Genomic DNA, 27,286 nt, shown 5'->3' with positions numbered 1-27,286 from the left:
ACATTTGGTGCACTAGGCATAGGGTGACCAGATGTCCCAATTTCATAGGGACAGTCCCAATATTTGGGGCTTTTTCTTATATAGGCACCTATTACCCTCCACCCCCATCCCAATTTTTCACACTTTCTATCTGGTCACCCTAACTAGGTAAGAGACAAGCCTGTTGAGGACAAGCCATGCAAGGATATTTCCTGCTATAGACAGCAGTGAGATTCCACAGTGGTTGTCACAGCTATCTATGCTTCCCTTCCTCTTGTATAGATGGACTATGAAGGCATCTATATACTCCCGGGGCACGATACTGTGTTCCCATATAGTCTTGAAAAGACTGGTGAATTTCGTGACCAGGTGGGCACCTTCACATTTGTACACTTCAGGGGGAATGCCATCAGGGCTTGGAGAATTGCCTGTGGACAGCTGCTTGATGACCTCAGTAACCTCATCTATAGAAGGGTCCATGGACAGCTCCTTCAGGACAGGATGCTGTTGGAGTGACTCAATGGCTTCGTTGAACATAATGGATCGACAGTTCAGGAGACTATCAAAGTGCTTTGCTCAGTGACAGAAAATATAACTTTTTGTCTGTGAGCAGCCAATTACAATCTGCTGTGAGAATAGGGACTGTACCCACTGGATTTTGGACCATACGCAGTATAGGGGGCCTTCATGCCATGCTTGTCAACCACTTTCTGCAGCCTTCTGCTCCTACCTGTGATTCTTCATTAGCCTTAATCGGGTTTGTAGTATATCTTTGGTCTGATATATCTGGCCTTCTTCATTATTGATTTCTTGTCTTACAAAGCCAAGAACTTTGGATGTTGCATTATTTGTGTCATCTCTTAGCTTCTGCCAGGTTGCCTCAATATCTGTGAAGTTCTCTGGGACATCAGCTACCACAATCTCCAACTCTGTTCCAACTTTGTTTGTTTGCTGGGGTCTTTCATGGCAGCCACATTGATTTTCTTGGATGGTCTGAGGAATCTTTGGAATGCTTTGGTGAGAAATGTAGCAATGTGATGCTTCTCGCACAAGCCAATGGTCTGACCAGCATTCAGCACTTCTCAAAGAGTGACTGATGTACTCATATTTAATGTCTTTAGATCATAAAATTACATAATCCAACAAGTGCCACTGTTTTGACCTCGGAGACATCCATCTTGTCTTATATTTGTTTGCCTGTTGGAAGACTGTACTGGTAACAGTGAGATTGAACTTGGCATACTTAGAAGAAGAAGTTGGCCATTGGAATTTGACCTTCGAATGCCATGATGGTCTTGTGCCGTGCTCCATTTATCAGAGTCAACTCCCACACAAGCAGTAAAGTCTCCAAGCACAACAAGTTTGTCCTGGTGTGGCACCCCTCTGACGACCCTCCTGAGACTTTCATAAAATGCCTCCTTGATTTTGTCTGTATGAATCATTGTCAGCGTGTAGGCGCTGATGAATGGTGACATACTGGTCTCTGGGTAAGTTGATTCAGGGTACCATAAGTCAGTCGTCTCCCTTGGGGAGCGAGTCAAACTTGCAGGCAACATCAGACCATATGCCGAACCCTACTCCCAACTGTGTTGGCTCATCTTTGGCCTTGCCAATCCAGTAGTAGCTGTAGCCTACTTCCACGTCCTCAAAGTGGGACTCATCAGCAAGTCTAGGAACTAGTACTGCTGAAAATGATCTGGGAGTTATAAGTGGACCACGAACTGAATATGAGTCAACAATATGATGCAGCTGCAAAAAAGGCTAATATCATTCTGGGGTGTATTAACAGGAACGTTGTATGTAAGACAGGGAGGTAACTGTTCCACTCTGTTCAACACTGATGAGGCCTCAGCTGTAGTACTGTGTCCAATTCTGGGGACCACACTTTAGGAAAGATGCAGACAAACTGGAAAGAGTCCAGAGGCAAGCAAGAAAAATGCTAAAAGGCTTAGAAAACCTGACCTATGAAGAAAGGTTAAAAAAAATGGGACTGTTTAGTCTTGAGAAAAGAAGACTGTGGAGGCACCTAATAATACTCTTCAGATATGCTCAGGGCTATAAAGAGGACAGTGATCAATTGTTCTCCATGTCCACTGAAGGTAGACAAGAAATAATGAGCTTAATGTGAAGCAAGGGAAATTTAAATTAGATATAAGGAAAAACTTTCTAACTACAAGGGTATTTAAGCTCTGGAATAGGCATCCAAAGGAGGTTGTGGAATCCTGTCACTGAAGATTTTTAAAAACAGGCTGGACAAACACCTGTCAACAATAGTCTAGGTTTACTTGGTCCTGCCACATCGCAGGGAGCTGGACTTGATGACTTATCGAGGTCCCTTCCAAACTATATTTTTATGATTCATTTGTCCTTAATAAGGCAAGAAAGTGTCCGGAATGGGCCAGTTGAAGCTGTTAGTGTTTTCCCTTCAGAGGGCTAATATGTTGTAGATCAGATTTGCTACATATTGTTGACCTCTACCCATTTATGTGTATCATTATAATAATACTTGATTGGTAGTCCATTGCTCACCTTGAGTCAACTCCAAGACAACCAGTGCAAGCAGCTGCAGCCATAGTTGGTACACAGCTAAAGCATGTAATAAATCTTAAAATCACAGACAGGGTGCTTATTCTCTAAAAAAAAAAAGAAGCCCAGGGCAATTCTTGGTATTACACACTGGTGAGCCTTACCTTGGTACTTGGAAACCAAAGATAAAATAGTCCAATACTTGGATAAACCTCACTTGATAAAATCAAACCAATACTGATTTTCAAAGACAAAATTATGCCTCTCTGACTTGATTCAAGTTAATAAAATAGTAACTACTGGATACCTAGGGGATAAAATATACTCGGATTTTCAAAAAGCTTTTACTAAGGGCTCTCATAAAAGATTTAGAGAAGATAAACAGATGACAGAGTAAAGGGCAAAGTACTGTCGTGGATTAAAAAGCTGGTTAGCGATAGGAAAGTCATACAGAATGGCTGCTTCTCACAATGGAGATGAATAGCTTTGCCTCCAAAGGTTGGTATTGAGGCTGGGGCTGTTTAAATATATTTGGAGGAGGATGTGAACAGCAAGATAGTGATGTTTTCTGATTTCACAAAGTTGTTTACATTAAATGGATTGTAGAAAATATAGAAGAAAGTGAGAAGTTCCATATGGAGATGTGTGGACAGGGCATTATGATGATACAAGAACTCCACTAGGAGTTTGTCCCTGTTACAGCCATCAGTGCCACCCATATAGCTCCACCCCTAGTGAAAACAAGATAAACTGCTATAAGCAATTTGCATCAATGATGTTTATTTCTGATTGAAACTGGGCTAAAACGCACTGGTGCAAATCATAATTTATAGCAGTCTTCCCTGCTTACACTGGGATTTGCACTGGGGCAGCTACCTCAGTGGGTGGCCACTGATTGAATATTAAACCTTGGTTACACAGAATTTCAGCAATCTGAATATTGTGATACACTGTCTTGTATGGTATGTTTCAAAAAACTGCTTTCAGAGCTAAATAAGCAGAGTGAAAGATAAATTAGAAATGACAGGGAGGAAAAACGGGTTCTCGGAAATAAGATGGAGAATCACTGAGGCCGAGATACAAGAAGGCTGTTCTAGATGGCAGAAGCTGCAAACGAGGAGGCCCCTCCAGTTCTAACAGAACCTAGTGAGGTGGGACCGAGATTACCATGGCTAGATGAGCTGAAGCGTGTGGATGAGTAGACAAGAAGTGCTGAGGCCATCTGGAGCAAATCCATGGAGGAGTTTTTAGGAAACAGCAATTACTTACTAATCTTCAAATGAATGTGGGAGCCAGTTGAGCTGTCTGAGCATGGCAGTAATGGGGCTGCATTTCTCTGTAAACAGGGTCCTGGGCAGCTTTGTCACTCGTGGGCCCCCCATTTCCCGACGAAGCCCTGTCAGTGCAGTTGCCCTGGAGCGTTGCTTGGCGCCTTTGCATCGGCCCCTGCAGCAATGTGCCAACCCCGAGCACTCAGAAGTCATGAGGGGAGCCCGGGAGGCAGCGCCAGACCAGGTGGGAAAGGATGAGGAGATTAATTGTGGGGTTTTGGAAGCCATGTTGGGTTGTTTATTTGTCTTCTGGGTGCTGAGCCCTTGGCTGGAGGGCTAGAAGCCAGCTCTGGGCTTCTCCTCTGCCGGGGCCCCAGCCGCTGGCTTGACACCTCGCCCACGGGGGCCAGGCTCGCGGCTAGGCCGGGGTCCTGCGCGTGAGGGAACAGCGGGGCAGCCGGTCCCCGCCCTTGGCGCCCCTCTGGGCACCGACGGGGGCAGGACGAGGGGCACCGGAGCGGCGGCCCCTCCTCCGCGGCCCGGCATGGGGGACCTGCCAGCAGCCACTGTCCCCCTCAGAGGGGTTAGTGCGAGGGGAGCCGCTTCCCCTGCCCGCCCCCGGGGGCGGAGCCTGCCGCGAGTGAAGGCCTGGCAACCCCGCTTTTCCAGGCCGCGTTGCTAGGCGGACTCGCGCCGGGCCTCTCGGCCTGCTGCTGCCCTGCAGGAGAGACTCCGCCCCCCGGCACCAGGTAGGGCTGGGCCGGCACCGTCCGCGCAGCCGCCAGCAGTGGTGCCCGGCGTGGGCAGAGCCCCCCACTGCACGCGCAACAGGGCTGGAGCCCGCCCTGCTCTAGGTGCCTGCACCCTAAGGGGTTACTGCCTGGGGCGCTGGGTGCCCCCCCAAAGGGGTTACAGCGTGGGGCGCTGGGCGTCCCCACCCTAAGGGGTTACAGCTTGGGGCGCTGGGCGTCCCCCCCCAAGGGGTTACAGCCTGGGGTGCTGGGCGTCCCCTTCTTTATAGCCTGGGGTGCTGGAAGGTGCCTCAACCGTATCTAGTTAGCTTCTCCTACAGCTTGGGGGTGCTGGGTGGCACTCTGTCCCTTTGATGTTCCTAGCATTATTATGGCTTTGTTGCCTCAGTGCTAGTCAGGTGGGGTGCTGGGTAGCCCCTCTGAAGCAGTAGTCCCCTTCTCCTGCTGTGGTTAGCCTTTGATGCTGGATGGTGCTGCTGTGACATTGTGTATCTCCTGAACTTGGGTCATTTATCACCTCAAACTCATGATGGGTAACCATAGGGTGAGGACAAACCCCCATTGAACCTTCTCAACAAGCAGTTTCTGCTTATCTTTTAAAGGGAGTAAAAATATGAACAAACATTTCTGGCTTCTGGTAAACTGCTAATATGAGTCTCTGTCCTAAAGTTTCCTATATTGTTAGAGAAAGGAATGCCAGGAAAATTCACCCCTGCTAGACAATATCATCAAGAATCTCCCAGCTCCAGGTAATATTCCCCCTTTCTCTTTCTTCATAGTTTATGTGGTTTTCATGATCACTTGCTAAATATGACCTTGATCCTCTGAGCAGCCACATGGGCAGACTCTTATTGACTTCAAAGAGGTTTCATATGTGCATGTATTGAACAGTTTGCAGCATTCGGACCTTAATGATGGCATGAGATTTAGCTTTGTCTGTAGCTTCAGGACATCTGTATGGTTTACCTAGATTTTCCCCAGCAATTTCAAAAATCACTTCATCGAGTCCAACAACGTTATTTTGTGTCCCCTTTGTCATCCCTCCCTGCATCTGGCCTATGCACTCTTTCAGTTTGTAAATAATAATTGTTCTTCAGGCGTGTGCTGCATTGATTCGCAGTGGTGCAAAATGTGGGGCGATTTAACACAGGAGTTAAAAAAGAGAGATTTGAAATACCACATAAATATGCATGAAATTAGTACTCCTCATTCTTTTTGCTGATACAGACTAACACGGCTACCACTCTGAAAACTTCATCCTCAGAGTAGGATACAGTACTGTTTTAAAGATCTGAAATTCCCAATTATCCAAAACAGGTTTACGTCCCCCAGTATTCATTACATAAGAACGGACATACTGGGTCAGACCAGAGATCCATCTAGCCCCCTATCCTGTCATCCGACAGCAGCCAATGCCAGGTGCCCTAGAGAATCAACAGAACAGGTAATCATCAAGTGATCCATTCCATTGCCCATTTCCCATGCTGCCAATCCTGTGGAGATTGATGACTTCTATCTTCAGAATGCATTGTAAGTCTACCCAAACTGCCCTGCCACTGTACCTCAACACTGATGAGGGACAACCTCAAACGAGAGGGTAACTGTCTCCATGATTATAAAGTTCCTGGCCTCTTTGAGTTAATCCCTGGCCCCTCTCTCCAGGTTTTTTTAGTCACTGGCAACAGCTGTAGTGATGGTCTCGCTGTGACATGGACACCTGTCCACAAGGAACTAGACTGAGGCCACCAAGCTCATTTCACATAGGTCATCAAATAGCCATTAGATCATGAGGGTCAAACTTTATTTGGAGAAGGCCTGTTCCATGTTTAATTATGGATTTTGGGCCAGGATAAAAATTTAAAACTTCATACTCTCCTCAATCTATGGCAGATCGCGGCCTAATGTCAGCAGGAGGTTGTACAAAGATCAAGTGCAGAATACAGCCTTCATGTAGTAATTAAATTCAATTTATTATGTATTCAGTACCTTATTGTCGTATTCAGTGTGACTCCATGAGAAAAACCTTGAGACACCTCTGAATTAGGGGGATCTTTCAGTCACTACTGAGCTGTTCTGAATTTGAATCAATGAAATATTAGTGCTTTTACTATTCTAGTATCATTATTACCTCTCTTACTCCACAAACTTATCCCTTGTGCCTGAGACATAGCTTGTCCATATTCAATTTATATTCCTACTTGGTTTTATAAAACTCTTCAATATGTTTAGACAGTCAAATCATTAGAGAAGCTAACTGACATAATTTCTTTTCAATATATTTTGCCTCATGTTATTGTTCTTGGATTTCAATGTAAATCCAAATAAAAATGGTAACTGTCTTAAATATTCCTAGCACCATGTAAACCTAGATTCATCTTGTTAGTTCAGTAATAATAGTGCAGGGAAACATGGAGTAAATAGCACAGTGGACTAATCCATAAATCTTTCACCTCTGGCAATCTTGAGTCAAATTCTGATTTAGTGTCTAGTGAAAAGAATTTGGGAATCTTATTGTTGTCCCTAAAACATTGATTCTCCTAGCAAAACTAACCATTGTTACACAGTTGATAGTCTGTGCTCAGAGAGGATGAGGACTGGAATATCAGGAATTTTGTAGGGCAATTGTCAGAGTTGCAGGACTCTGTGTATAGTCTCTCCATATTATGTGCAGATTTTCACTAATTTATTCTAATAAGCACTGACATCTCCACAATTTTTAAACACTTAGCATTTACGTACTGTAGTACGTCACATATTCAGATCCTTGCCTAGATGTTAACTGAATAAGCAGCTTTAAAGAGTTTGAGTAGTGATACAATTTAAAAAAAAAAAACAATTTACAAACAAAGAAAACATGATTCAGGCAAATCTCTCGTTACAGGTAATAGAAAATTTACCTGGTTTAAAAACTAGGATTTGCCCCATATAAGAACAGTATAAGCTTTTCTTTAGCAGGATCAATCTGTAAAATGTTTCCTCAAAGCAATCTAGTTTAATTTCATATAGACAGTTAAAACAGAGCAGGGCTTCTGTATAGTTAGTATGTTATGACACTAGTAACTTTGGACCAGTTTCTGATACTCTTATTCATGTTGAAAAGCACCTTACTCCAAAAGTAGGTCCACTGAAGTCATGAGTAAGGTGTTACCCAACATGAGTAAAGGTACCTGAAGCTAGCCCTCTAAAATTATTAGTAATTATAATTTGTAAAAATTCAGTTTCTTTCAGATGAAACTTCACATCAAAGTTTAAATGTGATCCTTCAGGTATTGATTTTACTTTTCTACTAACAGGCAGTGGAAATCTTAGAAATGGAGAACAAAGATAAACATTGGGTGGAGAAGTTGTTTTCTCCTCATTTTAGTGCACAATATTTTTTTAGTCAAGCCTATCAGCCTGAATCTCTGATGTTTGAAAAATTGGCTTTGGCAAGAGCAAAGAGAGTGGAAGAAATCTACAATAGAGCAATTAAAAAATATCAAGAAGAAAAAAGGCTCAAAAGGAAAGAATGTTTTTCCAAACTCATTGTACAAGAATATGAACCAAACATAGTAAGTGCAAAGATAAACATTTCAAAGAAGGAAACAGAGGGGGATTCTGCCTGCTGTGGAGCTGGTAATTTAGATGTTGGGACTGAAGAAAGCTTAAAGAAAACAGAGGGTCATTGTATCTGGAATGCAAAGGAATTAGCAGATTTGCGACAAGAAATGCACAAGAACCATATGGAAGGAGTTTCTCTGAAACTTCAGCTGTCCACCTTGAATGCAGAGTTAGTGGAATTGAAAGCTAAATGCAAAAAAATACAAGTGGACTTTGAAAATGCTGAACAAGAACTTCTAAACTCCAAAAAAGAGGTTCGCTGCAAAAATACCCAATTACAGCAGATTCAAAAGGACAGCTTAAAAAAAGATTTTGAGCTTCAAGCCTTAAAACAACATTTACATGAAAAATCAGCAAACATAAGAAGCTTAAATGAAGAGCTGCTTCAGGCAAGAAAAGAAATTCAGAGTTTGGATCTAAAGAACAAGGATTTACAACAAGAAGTTAAGAAGTTAAAACGGCAACATGATCTTGGAAATAAGGCCTCCATAGAGAAGGTGAAACTGCATTATGATTTCAAAATAAGAAACATACAAAAAGAACTGGAGGCTGTTAAAAGTGAGCTGAGTGATGAAAAGCTTTTGCATGCTAAGACTGTTAAGGCTTTAGAAATACTTAGGAAACATTTTTCAGCCCAACCATTATCTAATACATTTGACAATCTAAGAGTAGATTTTCTTTAAAATAAAACAAGGAGAGAGAATCCTTGCTAGTTGTAGTCAAAAAGCCCTAGTAACTATATTTGCAGTTTTACTTGACTTTCTACTTTTCAAACTCTTCTTGCTTTAATGTTGAACTTTTATTTTCAAGTTTTAAGGCAGTCAAGTGTGATACTAAAACACTATCTAGTTTTAAAATAGCTTTGTTCAGAGTTTTGTTTGAGTGAAATTGTACCTTGATTCTTTGACAAGAGCATCCCTGTGAGTCTTCATGCCACTGACATCCATTACACCCTTCTTGCAGTAATATGCATCTCCTTTTCCCCGGAGAACTGCTTTGTAGAGAGGAAACACTAGTTTGTATTGAGATAAATCATGGCTTTGATACTTAATTTGAATGCCGGGTTCTATATCCCTCACTCTTTAGATGTATGAACTGACAAATGCTGAATAAACAAATTCTGACATATTCCAGTCATCTTAAATGCTAAGAGAAATACCTTAATATAATAGTCCTGACTTGTAGCTCTGATTTTATTTCCGTTTGGTCAGCTTGTGATTGTTCATGTCTGAACGGGTATCCATTGCCACAGTATCAATCCTTTAGACAATACCACATGCAGGTCCTTTGATTACCCAGCAGGGTGTACTGTCTACACAGCTCTGAAGCATAATTCCACTAAAACCTTTAAAATCTGCTGTACCCAGATTTTACTTTCTTACAGTTTGCTAAAAATCATGTTGTTGTTACTAAGGCATTCGGTTTGCAGTTTATATTGTTGCTCATAACTGCTGTAACAAAGTTTTTTTCTCTTTAAAATCTCTTGGAAATTCATGTTAAAATTATATGTTGATTTTTGGAGAACATTATAAATCTATACCTTAATTTGAAATAATATTACTACTAAATGTTTAATTATTAAATAGTGCACCTGCATGTGAGAGGAGCTAGTGAATTTTTTCTAAACAGTCTGTGTTATAACTATGGTCTTTCTCTACTGAGAGTATGAATATGAATGATTTATTTAATAAAGTATCTTGATTATTGATGTGTACGGTATACACAGTCACTTAAAATCTCGTTTTAATTTTGGCTCAAAAGGATAACTCTCAAAAGCTGAAAAAACTAAATTCCAGAAACTATCCTGAGAGCAGAAGTGTAGAAATCTAGAATGGTATAGGATAATTCCTATCGTTTCTTTCCTCTTCATTATAACATTTTCTTGAATTTTAATTGGGTAAATAAATGAATCATGCAGTTCTATTCATTCCTAATGATGAAATGACTATTAACTAATTGTTGCCTTATGAAAAAAGAAAAGGAGTACTTGTGGCACCTTAGAGAATAACAAATTTATTTGAGCATAAGCTTTCGTGGGCTACAGCCCACTTCATCGGGTGCATAGAATGGAACATATAGTAAAAAGATATATGTACATACAGAAAACATGAAAAGGTGGATGTTGCCATACCAACTCTAAGCCCTGGTCTACACTAGGACTTTAGGTTGAATTTAGCAGCGTTAAATCGATGTAAACCTGCACCCGTCCACACGATGAAGCCCTTTATTTCGACTTAAAGGGCTCTTAAAATCGATTTACTTACTCCACTCCTGACAAGTGGATTAGCACTTAAATCGGCCTTGCCGGGTCGAATTTGAGGTACTGTGGACACAATTCGATGGTATTGGCCTCCGGGAGTTATCCCAGAGTGCTCCACTATGACTGCTCTGGACAGCACTTTCAACTCAGATACACGATTGTTTGCTGTTGCTCTGACGCAGGGAGGGGAGACTGACGACACGGCTTACAGAGTTGGCTTACAGGGAGTTAAATCAACAAAGGGGGTGGCTTTACATCAAGGAGTATTTCAGGCAGGACTTCATGGAGGGTTCCAATAAAAAATGGTGCACCTAAGTTATTGTTCTTATTGGAACAAGGAGGTTAGTCTGGCCTCTGATTGATACATGGCTAGATTTACCTCACTGCACCTTCTCTGTGAGTGACTGCAGTGTGACCTAGAGGAATGAGTCCCCCAGACGGGGGGCGGGGGGGGTGTTTGCAAATGAGTACAAAACAAATCTGATCTATTTCTTGTTTTGATCCACTCCATCTATCTTTTACATCTTTGGCTGGCAGCAGACGGTGCAGAAGGACTGCATGCCATCCACATCTCATGGCTGCTCGGCAGAAGATGGTACAATAGGACTGCTAGCCATCCTCATCTCTTGCCTGCCCAGCAGAAGATGATGCAATAGGACTGCTAGCAATCCGTATCACCTGACTGCTCACCATAAGATGGTTCAATAGGACTGACTGCAGGACTAAAGAGAATGACCTGATCAAGTCACTCCAAATTTAGTCCCTGCGCCCATGTCTGCCCAGGCACTCCTGATCGACCTCACACAGGCAACCAGGAGCACCTTGGACCTGATGATGACGGCTACCAGTCCTATTGCACCGTCTGCTGCCGCAAGGCAATGGGTTGTAGCAATGGAGTGTAGCAATGCAGTACCGCGTCTGCCAGCACCCAGGAGACATACGGTGACAGTGAGCTGAGCGGGCTCCATGCTTGCCGTGGTATGGCGTCTGCACAAGTAACTCAAGAAAAAAGGCGCGAAACAATTGTCTGCCCTTGCTTTCACGGAGGGAGGGAGGGAATGGGGGCCTGACGATATGTACCCAGAACTACCCGCGACAGTGTTTTAGCCCCATCAGGCATTGGGATCTCAACCCAGAATTCCAGTGGGCAGCGGAGACTGCGGGAACTGTGGGATAGCGACCCACAGTGCAACACTCCAGAAGTCGACTCTAGCCTCGGTACTGTGGAAGCACTCCACTGAGTTGGAGCATTTTCTGTGGGGACACTCACACACGATTTCTAAAAAACCGACTTCTATAAATTCAACCTAATTTCGTAGTGTAGACATACCCTTAGAGGCTCTTAGAGTTGGTATGGCAACTTCCACCTTTTCATGTTTTCTGTATGTACATATATCTTCTTACTATATGTTCCATTCTATGCATCCGATAAAGTGGGCTGTAGCCCATGAAAGCTTATGCTCAAATAAATTTCTTAGTCTCTAAGGTGCCACAAGTCCTCCTGTTCTTTTTGCGGATACAGACTAACACGGCTGCTACTCTGAAACCTGTTGCCTTATGTGTTTTTAAAATGTCAAATACTGGGGTACTGCTACATCTAAAATCTAATTTATTGTAGCATTTTACCTGTTTTGGCTAAGAGTTTCTATAAATCTATCACCTAAATATGATTTACTCTCCCTGAAAAATCTCATGCTTTGTCTGGTTATAAATGTAACTTACATCAGTCAAGCAAGTGGTATATAATGTTAACTGAGCTTATTTAAACCTTCAACCAAACAATAAGTATTACTTGTTTATATGTTATAACATGCAAAAAGTTAGAACAAAAGAACAGCCATACTGGGTCTGACCAAAGGTCCTTCTAGCCCAGTATTCTGAGTGCCCAATGCCAGGTGCCCCAAAGAACAGAACAGGTAATCATCAAGTGATACATCCCCTGTTGCTCATTCCCAGCTTCTGGCAAACAGAGGCTAGGGACACCATACTGGTCCATCCTGGCTAATAGCCACTGATGGACCTATCCTTCATAAACTTATCTAGTTCTTTTTTGAACCCTGTTATAGTCTTGGTCTTCACAATAACCTCTGGCAAGGAGTTCCACAGGTTGACTGCATTGTGTGAAAAAATACTTCCTTTAACTCTAACCATTTGTTTCTCAAGTATATCTGCATCCCAAAATATTTTGCTGGAATATAATAATACACACTATAATAAAATGTGAAGTACTTTATATTGTGTATCTCCAACACTTATTCTTTTGTAATAAGTAGGTTTGTTTCCTTGTAGGGAATGGGCTTGTTTCATAGAATCATAGAATATCAGGGTTGGAAGGGACCACAGGAGGTCATTTTGTCCAGCCCCCTGCTCAAAGCTGGACCAATCCCCAGTTTTTGCCCCAGAACCCAAATGGCCCCCTCAAGGATTGAACTCACAGCCCTAGGTTTAGCAGGCCAATGCTCAAACCACTGAGCTATCTCTTCCCCCCCCAGTTCTGCTGGGACTGCAGAATTCTTGCCATTTTCTGTGTCCTATCATTGGTAGAGCCAAACTTCAAAGGGGGAGGACTCAGAAGCTGATTGACAGAAAGACTGTTTCTAATCTACTGCAGAGATAAGCACTAAAACTAAGTTTCGTTTACACAATTCATATTGGGCTTCTGTTCAGTGGTTTATATTTATATGGGGGATACATTTAAATGTAACCCATTTCAAAGGTATTGGCCAGGTTTTGCCTGTCCCTCAGATCTAAGAGTGAGTGCATTTTCACTAAGGAATGTAATGGAAATTAAAATCTCCGTTGGAGTGGTCCATTCAACTCCCAAAGTTTCAACATAGTTTTGTACCTTGGATGAATGCTCTACTGAATAGCTTAGAGGGGGTGCAGAAAGCCACCTTAAACTAGGGAATGTTTCTGCTAATTGACTTAAGTACTAGTATAACTAGTTTAAAATAAATAAATACAATTGTAAAAATATAGTCGCAACCCATCCTAAGGGTAGAGGCTATGTCTTTGTTAATGGGGGTCTGAGTGGTTTTCCCAAACTTCCAAAGCAGGCTGGGAAGAACCCTTTTATCCAGTGGATTGAGAGAATCAAAAACCTGGTCCAGGAAAGTGACATTTAATCATGTAGATTCAAATATTCTGCCTGATGGCTGTCCTGAATAGTCAAGTTTGGAGATGGTTGCTGTCTAGGAAGTGGGAGGGAGAGTGCAGAGTGAATATGGATGTGTTCCATGGGCCTTTGTACTCTGTCCCACATGTAAGCCCTGTCCCCTGTGTGTTGCTGTGCAGCAACCTTGCACGGAGCTGGGTGCTGCTTCATCCAGTCTCCAGCCCTCATTTTGTGCACCAAAACTGCACCTGTTCCAGTGCAAAAGGATCCTTTTTACTGTCTCTCTCCTTCCTTTCCTACTCCCTACCAGGCAAGCTCTTGAAGTGCACTTAAATTTGGGTACATTAATTTAGCAGCATATCCAACTTGAGGCCAAAAATGAAAATTAGCCTTCTACCTTGTAAACACCACTGAACAGCAGAACTGGCTGACTCTGCCTCTTATCTTCCAGCTGTACAAAAGTTATTTTCTGATCCTTTTTGGCCAGAGTGCTCCATGCAGCACTTTGGGAAGAATGTTAAGTGTGAATGTGTTTTATGAGGGACAGTAAGGATCCCAATTTGCTTGCATGGTTTAAAGGACATGGGAGGCCAGTTTTAATTTTGAGTCCCAGATCAAAAGTGCCTAGTATGTAGGATTTTTAGGATAAGTTTCATGTCCCTCCAGCAAGCTTGTCCTTGAGGGAGGGGCATGAAACACGCATTTAATCCAACTTAATTAAAAAGGAAGTAGATCAATTTGTAGCACTGTGCTATTTTGTTCATGGACTGGGTGTCTTAGCAAACCAGTCTTGATAAAGTAGCCAGGATGAACACATATTTAACATAAGTTACAGTATTGCTTTCCCTATATTTGAGGGAAGGAGAGTGTGATGGGGCATCTGCCCCACACTGCCCAGTAGGGGGTTAATAGAGCCAATAGGAGAGGGGCTGGGAGGAGTGGCCAGTCAGCCCAGCAGGCCAATATAAAAAGAGCCTCAGGGCAAAGCAGACTTAGTAGCTGCTTGGAACTTGAGGAGGGAGGATTGTCTCTGGAGTAAGCTGTAACCCTGTAGCATCTTGGACAGGCAGGAACCCGGGGAGAAGAGTAGGCGCTCTGGACGGGCTGCTGAGACTGAGAAGGGTGCTGTGGCCACAGGGAAGTGGCCCAGGGAAATGCAGTGATAATAGAAGCAAAGGAATGCAGTAAGTGACTGTGATTTGGAGGGTACCTGGTCTGGGAGCCTGGGTCCCCCCCACTCACCACTGGGGAAGTGGCAGGACAATCGACTACAGTTGCTACTGGGGAAGTGGCTGGACTAGGAGCTAAACTCCCCCGGTCAGGGGAACATTAATAGGGACATGGCCGAGGGCTGTGTCACGAAGAGGATGCTGTGGATCCAAATGCTGTAAGAGGGGCTGCAGGCAGAGTGCAGAGAAGGAGTGATGGTGTGCAGACTGCAGATGTGGGTGTCAACCTTGAGCTAATCCCCAGAGTGAACAAGAGGATGTGCCAGGCTGATGGTGATTGATGTGCCCCATGACCGAGGGTAAATATTTTAATGCAAAATGCCCCATGTTTTGCTTAGCCTAATAATCTGAAGTCTTTTTGTGGCCCTGTCTGAGTCTGCAGGTCTCAGAGGAGCAGCTCCTCTGCTGAAGTCAGCAGGGCTGTGACAGTTTATAACAGCTGAAGATCTGCCCTCCACTCTTTAAACCACTATCAATCCTTGATTAGTATTGGATTAACAATTGAAAAATTAATGTTAACATTTATTCAAAATGCTTCACTTTTGAAAACCTCCTTTATAGTCTTCCTATACAGGCCTTTAGTATGCTAAACTTCCTTACAGGCCTCAGGCTAGAGTATATTGAGCTTGAATATTGTCAGAGTCCCAAATGCCATATTTTTAGCATGATAGTTATTGCTAGAAGTAGGCTTATAAATGTCACTTGTAACTGGTACATTGTTTTTCCACATCTATTTCACAGTTTATTTGCATTGAGTCGGTTTTTTAAAAAAAATCTTTTAACTTTTGTCTAGTGGGCTTCCTAAACTATAGTGTTCTTATAGTATGTTGGAGACCTCATTGAATTATTTGACATGACATATATGATACTGTGTGTGAATATCAGTGAGCTTTAGCCCAAAGACTGTTATTTTGCTGTTTATGGACTTTTGTCAGAGATGACTGAAATCACTTTAACTGCACCTTTTATCAAAGCGCTGGCTGCTTGCCAGACAGTAGTCCGTGATGATATCCACTTCTGAATCTTTCTACATGAACAGAAGACTGAAGGCTGCCCCTTATTTTAGTTTTTGGCCGTTCTGCTTAAGTGCCCTTTAAAGTGGGGAAACATTTCAGGCAAAGATTGGAAACAACAGTTCCATCAGCATTGTATTTCACAGTAAATCGTAAAGGTATACAATAGTATTGGTACAACACATTAAAAAGTCCAGTGCTACAGTTACGAAAACCAAACATTTTACATGCTAATTACAAAAGTAAAGACCTGTGTCAGAAAGTGTTTAAAATGTTATGACAATACTCCATGATATTAAGGTGAATAAATAAAGGTATAATATATTCTGTCTAGGTTTAGCATAAATAAAAGAAAAAGGTACAGTGAGGTTAAAAACACAGCTCAACAATAGTCTGATTCTCCAAGAGGATCTAGTGTTGCTGAATTACGTAGCTGCTGAATATTAAATGGCTTTAGAACTCTAATCCTCAGTGATACGCTTCACACTCTTACAGCACTTGCACCAATCAAGGCACTTCTGAAGCACCTACCACTGTCCAATCCAGGGGACATATCTGCAGCTGGAGGTATGACAGTTTATACTAACTGAAGATCTAGGTGGTGGCGGAGGACAATATTACAGAACTAGATCCTCAACTGCTGTCAAATGCAGTAACTGCACTGAAGTCAATGGGTCTACAGCAGCTGAGAATCTGGCCCAATGAATTTTGCCTCAGAGCATTCTTATAAAGTAAGTATTACACCAGTACCAGAAGTGGGAACATTGAGGCACAGAATTTAAGTGACCTGCCCCAGGACACTTGACAAGTCTATGGGAAAGCCTAGAAAAGAAATGGGACTCCATTGCTCTACTTGCTGGACATGGCCCTTTTGTGTGGGTGAAGCTTCTAGTCCCATACTAGTAAACAGTAACTCTTAGGATTAATGCAAGAGTTGGGACATGTGGGAGCAGATCTTCAACTGGGGAAAGTGATCATAGGCTGGAGCTATGATCATTTACATGAACTGAGGATCCGCCCTCTGGATTCTAGTCCCAGATCTGTGACCTTGGGCAAGGTGCTTAGACCAAAAGTTTCAGAGGTGTCCACTAACTTTTGGATGGTTAACTTGAGGCACTTTGGGTCTGATTTTAATTTTTTACATCAGTGCTGCTGTCATAATAGTCTGTCTTTATTGTCCTCACTGTAAGGTATGTATTTTAATAATTTTCTTAGTACTTTTAAACACAGGGCCCTGTACATGCCACAAATTCACAGTGGTAGAATCCATCCCTTGCTGCAGATATGGTCTCCAGAATCTAAGCTTTAATTAAATAATTTCCCCAGCCCTTATGTTTGTGAAAATAATCCTAACAATATGTGCCACCCATAAAATGATGCAATGATGTCCTTTTGAGGCTATAGATAGCTTGAAACAGTAACTCTGAGAAGTAAGAACCACCAATTAATTTCATTGGATTGATAACTCTTAAACCTAAAGATATTTACAATATTGTTGTTTAAATTAGTTCATTGCTGATCATTTTATAAATGAGTTCAGGATTTGGGAGGGGGCTCTGGGCTGGGGTGGAGGAGTGGGGTGGCGTGTGGCTGGGTATGAGGAATTTGGGGTGTAGGAGGGAGCTCTAGGCTGGGACTGAGGGGTTTGGAGGGCAGGAGGGGTGCAGGCTCTGGCTGGGGGTGTGGGCTCTGGGCTGGGGCTGGGGTGCAGAAGGGTGCTCTGGGCTGGGACCAAGGGGCTTGGAGGGCAGGAGGGGGATCAGGGCTGCAGCAGGGGGTTGAGGTGTGGGGAGAGGCTCAGGGGTACAGGCTCTGGGCGGCGCTTACCTCAAGCAGCTCCCGGAAGCAATGGCATGTCCCTTCTCCAGCTCCCGTGTGGAGGCATGGCCAGGTGGTTCTGCGCGCTGCACCACCTACAGGCACCGCCCCTGCAGCTCCCATTGGAGCGCCGGAGGGGACCATTGGAGCGGGGCCATTGGAGTGCACAGGAGCCAGAGGGAGACCATGCTGCAACTTCTGGGAGCCGTGTGGAGCGGCCCCTGACCCTGCTCTCCAGCTGCAGCACTGGAGAGGGGCCATGCTGCAGCTTCCAGGAGTCATGATCAACCGCCCCTGCACCCTGGCTGGAGTGGGGCCATGCGGCTGCTTCTGGGAGCCATATGGAGCGGGCCCCGACCTTGCACCCCAGCTGGAGTGCTGGAGCAGAGCAAGCCCTAGACCCTGCTCCCCAGCGGGAGCTCAAGGGCCAGCTTAAAACAGCTGGTGGGCCAGATGCGGCCCGCGGCCCGTACTTTGCCCACCTCTGCCATAGGACCTCACCCACCCACTCCCATAATAGGCCCATAACCTCTGGATGAGTTACAAATATTGATTTAAAGACTTCACATTACAGAGAATCCACCATTTACGCTGGTTCAAACCACCGAGTGACCCATATCCCACGCTGCAGAGGAAGGCACAAAAACAAAACAAAACCCTGGGTCTCTGCCAATCTGAGCTGAAGGAAATTCTTTCCTGACCCCAAATATAGCAATCAATTAGACCCTGAGCATGTGAGTTAGACCCTTCCTCCTGCCCAGCCACACACCTGGGAAAGAATTCTCTGCAGTAACTCAGTCCTCCCCATCTACAGTCCCATCTCCAGCAGTTGCAGATATTTACTAATAGCAGTCACGGATGGGCCATATGCCATTATAGGCAACCTCATCATACCATTCCCTCCATAAACTTATCAAGCTCAGTCTTGAAACAAGTTAGAGTTTTTGCCCCCACTACTCTACAAGAGGCTATTCCGAAACTATGCTCCTCTGATGGTTAGAAACCATTGTCTCATTTCAAGCCTAAACTTGTTAATGTCCAGTTCATATCCAGTTGTTCCTTTGCCAACACTCACCCTTAACTTAAATAACTCCTCTCTCTCCCTGCTATTTATCCCATTGATGTGTTTACAGAGAGCAATCCTATCTTCCTTCAACCTTTGGTTAGGATAAACAAGCCAAACTCTTCAAGTCTCCTCTTGTAAGCAGATTCTCCATAGCTGTAGTGTAGTCATACCCTAAGCAAAGACACTATCACTTGTTTTTTGGTGCTTCCTGCATTTGGTGAAGCAGGACTTTGTACATTCCTTGTAAATAAATGGGACTGTATAAAAGAAAATACCAGACTCAGTGAAATTTAGTGAGGGTGCTTGTCTTTAACTTGACCTCCTAATTCATTTGTAAACTACAAACTGGCTTATCTTTACAAGGATTTTACCGTGAGTTAGTTAACTACGCTTGTTAACTCGAGTTAGCTCACTTGAGTTAAGAACACACCTTTTCTGGCAGGAAAATGGTAAGTGAGGTTTGTTGACTCATTATTGCATGTCTGTTGATACTCATACAAATATAAAGGATGTAGAAGTGCTTTATAATGAGGACCTAGGGTATGGGCTGAGCAGTTTTTGAGGAGGATCCTTGGGAGCTGCCAGCCTTGGAGAGAAGGCTTGGCTGGATTTGATGTTTCATTTCAAGTTCCTCTTGTAAATAAAGCCAAATCCCAGATGGGGATAAGATTTGATCCACTTCCATTTATGTGTATTGTATTTGAAACATGGTGGGGAAGCCAGCTGCTCACAGAGTTTTATTTCAGTTAAGTAGATCTATAGTTGTAACTGTTTCAGGCTGATTGAACCTCTCAGAATATCTTTTAATAGCTCTTTTGGTATATTCTGAAGGAACTGTGTAATGGGGTTTTCTTTAAATCACCCATTACTCTGAGGAAAATAAAGTATGCGTTTTCCCATTGTTGTAATCAAAAGTTACATATACACGCTGGATTTCCTGTAAAATGTATTCCCCTACAGTTGGCCTATAGAAAATCCAAAGAAACTGATCATGTCTTTGATGGAAGATGAATGTTGTTCATACAAATCTGTGGTGTATAAAGCAACTGGATTAATGCTATGTCTGTGAGCAAATGACAAGCTCTGCCTTATAATTTAACTCGTTTTAGATGCTTGATTATGACATTTGTTCTGCTGAAATGGGAGAGAGTAAATAAATGAGTTTACGTGTAATGAGCTTCTCAAATAGACTGAGAAGTTCTAGAAGATCCCATTGTTGTTAATGTTCACTGGGCTCCTGGCCAGTGTAGTCAATGTATGTTAACATAAAGTTAGAATCTCCTTGTGTTGTCATGTAGTCATTATGATCAATCAGTCAGCCATAGTCTGGTAGCCTTAGCAACTTAAATATACCTTTGTTAACACTATTTCACGTGACCATCACTCTCAAAATCTCTGGCTCTGAAAATGTAGATTATAAAATATTAATTCATTTTCCTTGCTGAGCTTCTCAGAGAAACTGTCAGAATTTACTACTCATGGAAGGCTCAAGTCCAAAGAGAGCTCTTAAATGCTGCACAATAATAAAGTAAAGCAAAATACTACATTCATTTCAAGTTCCTTTAGTAGCAGAGGTAGAGACACTAGTGTTTGCAAAATTTAAAATAAAATAGGGCCAAATATCAGCCTGAGATCTGCACATAAAATGTCCCCTCCACCTTTGGATCTCATCTTTTGAACTGGAATGAGAAATTAATTGACTCCATGGCACCATTTTTCTCCCCAAGTTTGCCTGGACTATATAGCATCATGATGTATAGTATGATCTTGTGCAGAACTTGAAGCAGAACATCAAAACAACTGTCATCTCTGTCTTATATATTTTAAAGCTTTTAAGACTACTTGTGCCAGAGAGAGAGAGAATGGTCCCTTGAAGTATGTGTTACCTACTTACACTCAACAATCTGTTCCACCTTGTGTTTAGCTGTGACTCTCTAAGTACGTTTCCCAGACCTAAAGAACTCTGTGAAAACTTTAAAGCATCTCTCTCTCTCCAACAGAAGTTGGTCAAAATAAAAGATGTTACCTCACCCACCTTGTCTCAAGTAAACCACCATTCTGGACAGTTGTCTGTCCAACCTGTTCTTATGAAGCTCTAATGATGGGGATTCCACTACTTCCCTTGGAAGTCTATTCCAGAACTTAACTCCCCTAAGCCCTGGTCTACACTAGGACTTTAGGTCGAATTTAGCAGCGTTAAATCGATGTAAACCTGCACCGGTCCACACAATGAAGCCCTTTATTTCGACTTAAAGGGCTCTTAAAATCGATTTCCTTACTCCACCCCTGACAAGTGGATTAGTGCTTAAATCGACGTTGCCGGCTCGAATTTGGGGTACTGTGGACACAATTCGATGGTATTGGCCTCCAGGAGCTATCCCAGAGTGCTCCATTATGACTGCTCTGGACAGCACTCTCAACTCAGATGCACTGGCCAGGTAGACAGGAAAAGAACCGTGAACTTTTGAATCTCATTTCCTGTTTGGCCAGCGTGGCAAGCTGCAGGTGACCATGCAGAGCTCATCAGCACAGGTGACCATGATGGAGTCCCAGAATCGCAAAAGAGCTCCAGCATGGACCGAACGGGAGGTACGGGATCTGATCGCTGTTTGGGGAGAGGAATCCGTGCTATCAGAACTCCGTTCCAGTTTTCGAAATGCCAAAACCTTTGTGAAAATCTCCCAGGGCATGAAGGACAGAGGCCATAACAGGGACCCGAAGCAGTGCCGCGTGAAACTGAAGGAGCTGAGGCAAGCCTACCAGAAAACCAGAGAGGCGAACAGCCGCTCTGGGTCAGAGCCCCAAACATGCCGCTTCTATGATGAGCTGCATGCCATTTTAGGGGGTTCAGCCACCACTACCCCAGCTGTGTTGTTTGACTCCTTCAATGGAGATGGAGGCAATACGGAGGCAGGTTTTGGGGACGAAGAAGATAGCTCACAGCAAGCAAGCGGAGAAACCGGTTTTCCCGACAGCCAGGAACTGTTTCTCACCCTAGACCTGGAGCCAGTACCCCCCGAACCCACCCAAGGCTGCCTCCTGGACCCAGCAGGCGGAGAAGGGACCTCTGGTGAGTGTACCTTTTAAAATACTATATATGGTTTAAAAGCAAGCATGTGAAAGGATTACTTTGCCCTGGCATTTGCGGTTCTCCTAGATGTAGTCCTAAAGCCTTTGCAAAAGGTTTCTGGGGAGGGCAGCCTTATTGCGTCCTTCATGGTAGGACACTTTACCACTCCAGGCCAGTAACACGTACTCGGGAATCATTGTAGAACAAAGCATTGCAGTGTATGTTTGCTGGCATTCAAACAACATCCGTTCTTTATCTCTCTGTGTTATCCTCAGGAGAGTGAGATATAATTCATGGTCACCTGGTTGAAATAGAGTGCTTTTCTTCAGGGGACACTCAGAGGAGCCCATTCCTGCTGGGCTGTTTGCCTGTGGCTAAACAGAAATTTTCCCCGCTGTTAGCCACAGGGAGGGGGGAAGGTTGAGGGGGTAGTCACGCGGTGGGAGGAGGCAAAATGCAACCTTGTAACGAAAGCACATGTGCTATGTATGTAATGTTAACAGCAAGGTTTACCCTGAAAGAGTGTAGCCACTGTTTTATAAAATGTGTCTTTTTAAATACCGCTGTCCCTTTTTTTTCTCCACCAGCTGCATGTGTTTCAATGATCACAGGATCTTCTCCTTCCCAGAGGGTAGTGAAGCTTAGAAAGAAAAAAAACCGCACTCGCGATGAAATGTTCTCCGAGCTCATGCTGTCCTCCCACACTGACAGAGCACAGACGAATGCGTGGAGGCAAATAATGTCAGAGTGCAGGAAAGCACAAAATGACTGGGAGGAGAGGTGGCGGGCTGAAGAGAGTAAGTGGCGGGCTGAAGAGAGTAAGTGGCGGGCTGAAGACAGGGCTGAAGCTCAAATGTGGCGGCAGCGTGTTGAGAGGAGGCAGGATTCAATGCTGAGGCTGCTGCAGGACCAAACCAGTATGCTCCAGTGTATGGTTGAGCTGCAGCAAAGGCAGCTGGAGCACAGACTGCCACTGCAGCCCCTCTGTAACCAACCACCCTCCTCCCCAAGTTCCATAGCCTCCACACCCAGACGCCCAAGAACGCGGTGGGGGGAGCCTCTGGCCAACCAGCCACTCCACCACAGAGGATTGCCCAAAAAAAAGAAGGCTGTCATTCAATAAATTTTAAAGTTGTAAACTTTTAAAGTGCTGTGCTTAAAGTGCTGTGTGGCATTTTCCTTCCCTCCTCCACCACCCCTCCTGGGCTACCTTGGTAGTCATCCCCCTATTTGTGTGATGAATGAATAAAGAATGCATGAATGTGAAGCAACAATGACTTTATTGCCTCTGCAAGCGGTGATTGAAGGGAGGAGGGGAGGGTGGTTGGCTTACAGGGAAGTAGAGTGAACCAAGGGGCGGGGGGTTTCATCAAGGAGAAACAAACAGAACTTTCACACTGTAGCCTGGCCAGTCATGAAACTGGTTTTCAAAGCTTCTCTGATGCGTACCGCGCCCTCCTGTGCTCTTCTAACCGCCCTGGTGTCTGGCTGCGCGTAACCAGCAGCCAGGCGATTTGCCTCAACCTCCCACCCCGCCATAAACGTCTCCCCCTTACTCTCACAGATATTGTGGAGCACACAGCAAGCAGTAATAACAGTGGGAATATTGGTTTCGCTGAGGTCTAAGCGAGTCAGTAAACTGCGCCAGCGCGCCTTTAAACGTCCAAATGCACATTCTACCACCATTCTGTACTTGCTCAGCCTGTAGTTGAACAGCTCCTGACTACTGTCTAGGCTGCCTGTGTACGGCTTCATGAGCCATGGCATTAAGGGGTAGGCTGGGTCCCCAAGGATAACTATAGGCATTTCAACATCCCCAACAGTTATTTTCTGGTCTGGGAATAAAGTCCCTTCCTGCAGCTTTTGAAACAGACCAGAGTTCCTGAAGATGCGAGCATCATGCACCTTTCCCGGCCATCCCACGTTGATGTTGGTGAAACGTCCCTTGTGATCCACCAGAGCTTGCAGCACTATCAAAAAGTACCCCTTGCAGTTTATGTACTCGGCGGCTTGGTGCTCCGGTGCCAAGATAGGGATCTGGGTTCCGTCTATAGCCCCACCACAGTTAGGGAATCCCATTGCAGCAAAGCCATCCACTATGACCTGCACATTTCCCAGGGTCACTACCCTTGATATCAGCAGATCTTTGATTGCGTGGGCTACTTGCATCACAGCAGCCCCCACTGTAGATTTGCCCACTCCAAATTGATTCCCAACTGACCGGTAGCTGTCTGGCGTTGCAAGCTTCCACAGGGCTATCGCCACTCACTTCTCAACTGTGAGGGCTGCTCTCATCTTGGTATTCATGCGCCTCAGGGCAGGGGAAAGCAAGTCACAAAGTTCCATGAAAGTGCCCTTACACATGCGAAAGTTTCGCAGCCACTGGGAATCGTCCCAGACCTGCAACACTATGCGGTCCCACCAGTCTGTGCTTGTTTCCCGAGCCCAGAATCGGCGTTCCACAGCATGAACCTGCCCCATTAGCACCATGATGCATGCATTGGCAGGGCCCATGCTTTCAGAGAAATCTGTGTCCATGTCCTGATCACTCACGTGACCGCGCTGACGTCGCCTGCTCGCCCGGTATCGCTTTGCCAGGTTCTGGTGCTGCATATACTGCTGGATAATGCGTGTGGTGTTTAATGTGCTCCTAATTGCCAAAGTGAGCTGAGCGGCCTCCATGCTTGCCTTGGTATGGCGTCCGCACAGAAAAAAGGCGCGGAACGATTGTCTGCCGTTGCTCTGACGGAGGGAGGGGCGACTGACAACATGGCTTACAGGGTTGGCTTCAGGGAGCTAAAATCAACAAAGGGGGTGTCTTTACATCAAGGAGTATTTCAGGCAGGACTTCACGGAGGGTTCCAATAAGAAATGGTGCACCTAAGTTATCGTTCTTATTGGAACAAGGAGGTTAGCCTGGCCTCTGATTGATACATGGCTAGATTTACCTCGCTGCACCTTCTCTGTGAGTGACTGCAGTGTGACCTAGAGGAATGAGTCCCCTAGACAGGGGAGGAGGCAAATGAGTACAAAACAAATCTGGTCTATTTCTTGTTTTGACCCACTCCATCTATCTTTTACATCTTTGGCTGGCAGCAGACGGTGCAGAAGGACTGCATGCCATCCACATCTCATGGCTGCTCGGCAGAAGATGGTACAATACGACTACTAGCCATCCTCATCTCTTGCCTGCCTGGAAGAAGATGGTACAGTACGACTGCTAGCAGTCTGTATCGCCTGCCCGCTCACCATAAGACGGTTCAATAGGACTGACTGCAGGACTAAAGAGAATGACCTGGTCAAGTCACTCCAAATTTAGTCCCTGCGCCCATGTCTGCCCAGGCGCTCCCAGCCGACGTGGCCAGGAGCACCTCGGACACGACGAGGACGACTACCAGTCGTATTGCACCGTCTGCTGCCACAAGGCAATGGGTTGCTGCTACTGTACAGCAAAGCCGTACCGCGTCTGCCAGCACCCAGGAGACATAGGGTGACAGTTACCTGAGCGGGCTCCATGCTTGCCGTGGTATGGCGTCTGCACAGGTAACTCAGGAAAAAAGGCGCGAAATGATTGTCTGCCCTTGCTTTCACGGAGGGAGGGAGGGAATGGGGGCCTGACGATACGTACCCAGAACCACCCGCGACAATGTTTTAGCCCCATCAGAGTGCTCCATTGTGACTGCTCTGGACAGCACTCTCAGATGCCCGATTGTTTGCCGTTGCTCTGACGCCGGGAGGGGCGACTGAGGACACGGCTTACAGGGTTGGCTTCAGGGAGCTAAAATCAACAAAGGGGGTGGCTTTACATCAAGGAGTATTTCAGGCAGGACTTCACGGAGGGTTCCAATAAGAAATGGTGCACCTAAGTTATTGTCCTTATTGGAACAAGAAGGTTAGCCTGGCCTCTGATTGATACATGGCTAGATTTACCTCGCTGTACCTTCTCTGTGAGTGACTGCAGTGTGACCTAGAAGAATGAGTCCCCTAGACAGGGGAGGGGGGGAAGCAAATGAGTACAAAACAAATCTGGTCTATTTCTTGTTTTGATCCACTCCATCTATCTTTTACATCTTTGGCTGGCAGCAGACGGTGCAGAAGGACTGCATGCCATCCACATCCCATGGCTGCTCGGCAAAAGATGGTACAATAGGACTGCTAGCAGTCCGTATCGCCTGCCCGCTCACCATAAGACGGTTCAATAGGACTGACTGCAGGACTAAAGAGAATGACCTGGTCAAGTCATTCCAAATTTAGTCCCTGCGCCCATGTCTGCCCAGGCGCTCCCAGCCGACGTGGCCAGGAGCACCTCGGACATGACGATGACGGCTACCAGTCGTACTGTACCGTCTGCTGCCACAAGGCAAGGGGTTGCTGCTACTGTGTAGCAATGCCGTACCGCGTCTGCCAGCACCCAGGAGACATAGGGTGACGGTTACCTGAGCGGGCTCCATGCTTGCCGTGGTATGGCGTCTGCACAGGTAACTCAGGAAAAAAGGCGCGAAATGATTGTCTGCCCTTGCTTTCACGGAGGGAGGGAGGGAACGGGGGCCTGACGATATGTACCCAGAACCACCCGCGACAATGTTTTAGCCCCATCAGGCATTGGGATCTCAACCCAGAATTCCAATGGGCAGCGGAGACTGCGGGAACTGTGGGATAGCTACCCACAGTGCAACGCTCCGGAAGTCGACTCTAGCCTCGGTACTGTGGAAGCGCTCCGCCAAGTTAATGCACTTAATGCACTTAGAGCATTTTCTGTGGGGACACACACACTCGAATATATAAAACCGATTTCTAAAAAACCGACTTCTATAAATTCGACCTTATTCCGTAGTGTAGACATACCCTAATAGTTAGAAAACCTCAATCTTCCTTGCTGCAGATCAGACCTACTACTTCTTGTCCTGCCTTCAGTGGACAGGGAGAACAACTGATCACAGTCCTCTTTATAACAGACCTTTACATATTTGAAAATTGTTATCAGGTCCCCCCTCAGGCTTCTTTTCTCAAGATTAAACGTGCTCAGTGTTTTGTTGTTGTTTTTTAGGCTTTCCTCATATCATAGGTCTGGTTTTGTAAATGTTTTAGTATTTTTGTTGCTCACCTCTGGACTCTCCAATTTGTCCACATCTTTCCTAAAGTGTGGCACCAAGCATTGGACACGGTACTCAGCAGAGGCCTCACCAGTGCTGAATAGAGCAGACAATTGCCTCCCATGTCTTATTAATACACACCAGCATCATATTAGACTTTTTTGCAACTACATTGCATTGTTGACGCATATTCAATTTATGATCCACTATAACCCTCAGATTCTTTTCAGCAGTACTACCACCTGGCCAGTTATTCCCCATTTTGTAGTTGTGCATTTGGGGTTTTTTCTTCCTTGAATTTCATCTTGTTGAATTCAGACCAATTCTCCAATTTGTCATGGTCATTTTGAATACTAATCCCGTCCTTCAAAATACATGCAATCCCTCCCAGTTTGTCACCTGCAAATTTTATAAGCATACTCTCCACTCCATTATACAAGTAATTAATAAAAATATTGAATAGTGACAGACCGCTGTGGGACCCCACTAGATAC

At 44.6% G+C, this 27,286-nt stretch overlaps 1 protein-coding gene across 1 annotated transcript; it reads left to right on the top strand.

Moving 5' to 3' along the window:
- Positions 1-7,839: 7,839 nt before the first annotated feature.
- Positions 7,840-8,811, top strand: CCDC160 (coiled-coil domain containing 160). Its single transcript, XM_073358719.1, has one exon. The coding sequence runs from the start codon at positions 7,840-7,842 to the stop codon at positions 8,809-8,811; it is 972 nt and encodes a 323-aa protein (XP_073214820.1).
- The last annotated feature ends 18,475 nt before the right edge of the window (positions 8,812-27,286 follow it).

The sequence above is a fragment of the Lepidochelys kempii genome, chromosome 9 (genome assembly GCF_965140265.1).
Source record: "Lepidochelys kempii isolate rLepKem1 chromosome 9, rLepKem1.hap2, whole genome shotgun sequence".
In the NCBI taxonomy this organism is placed as follows: domain Eukaryota; kingdom Metazoa; phylum Chordata; order Testudines; family Cheloniidae; genus Lepidochelys; species Lepidochelys kempii.
This window is presented reverse-complemented; position numbering and strand designations above follow the sequence as displayed.

What these genes read in the sequence shown, in the direction of transcription:
- CCDC160 (XM_073358719.1), top strand. Translation starts at nt 7,840, where the DNA reads ATGGAGAACAAAGATAAACATTGGGTGGAGAAGTTGTTTTCTCCTCAT.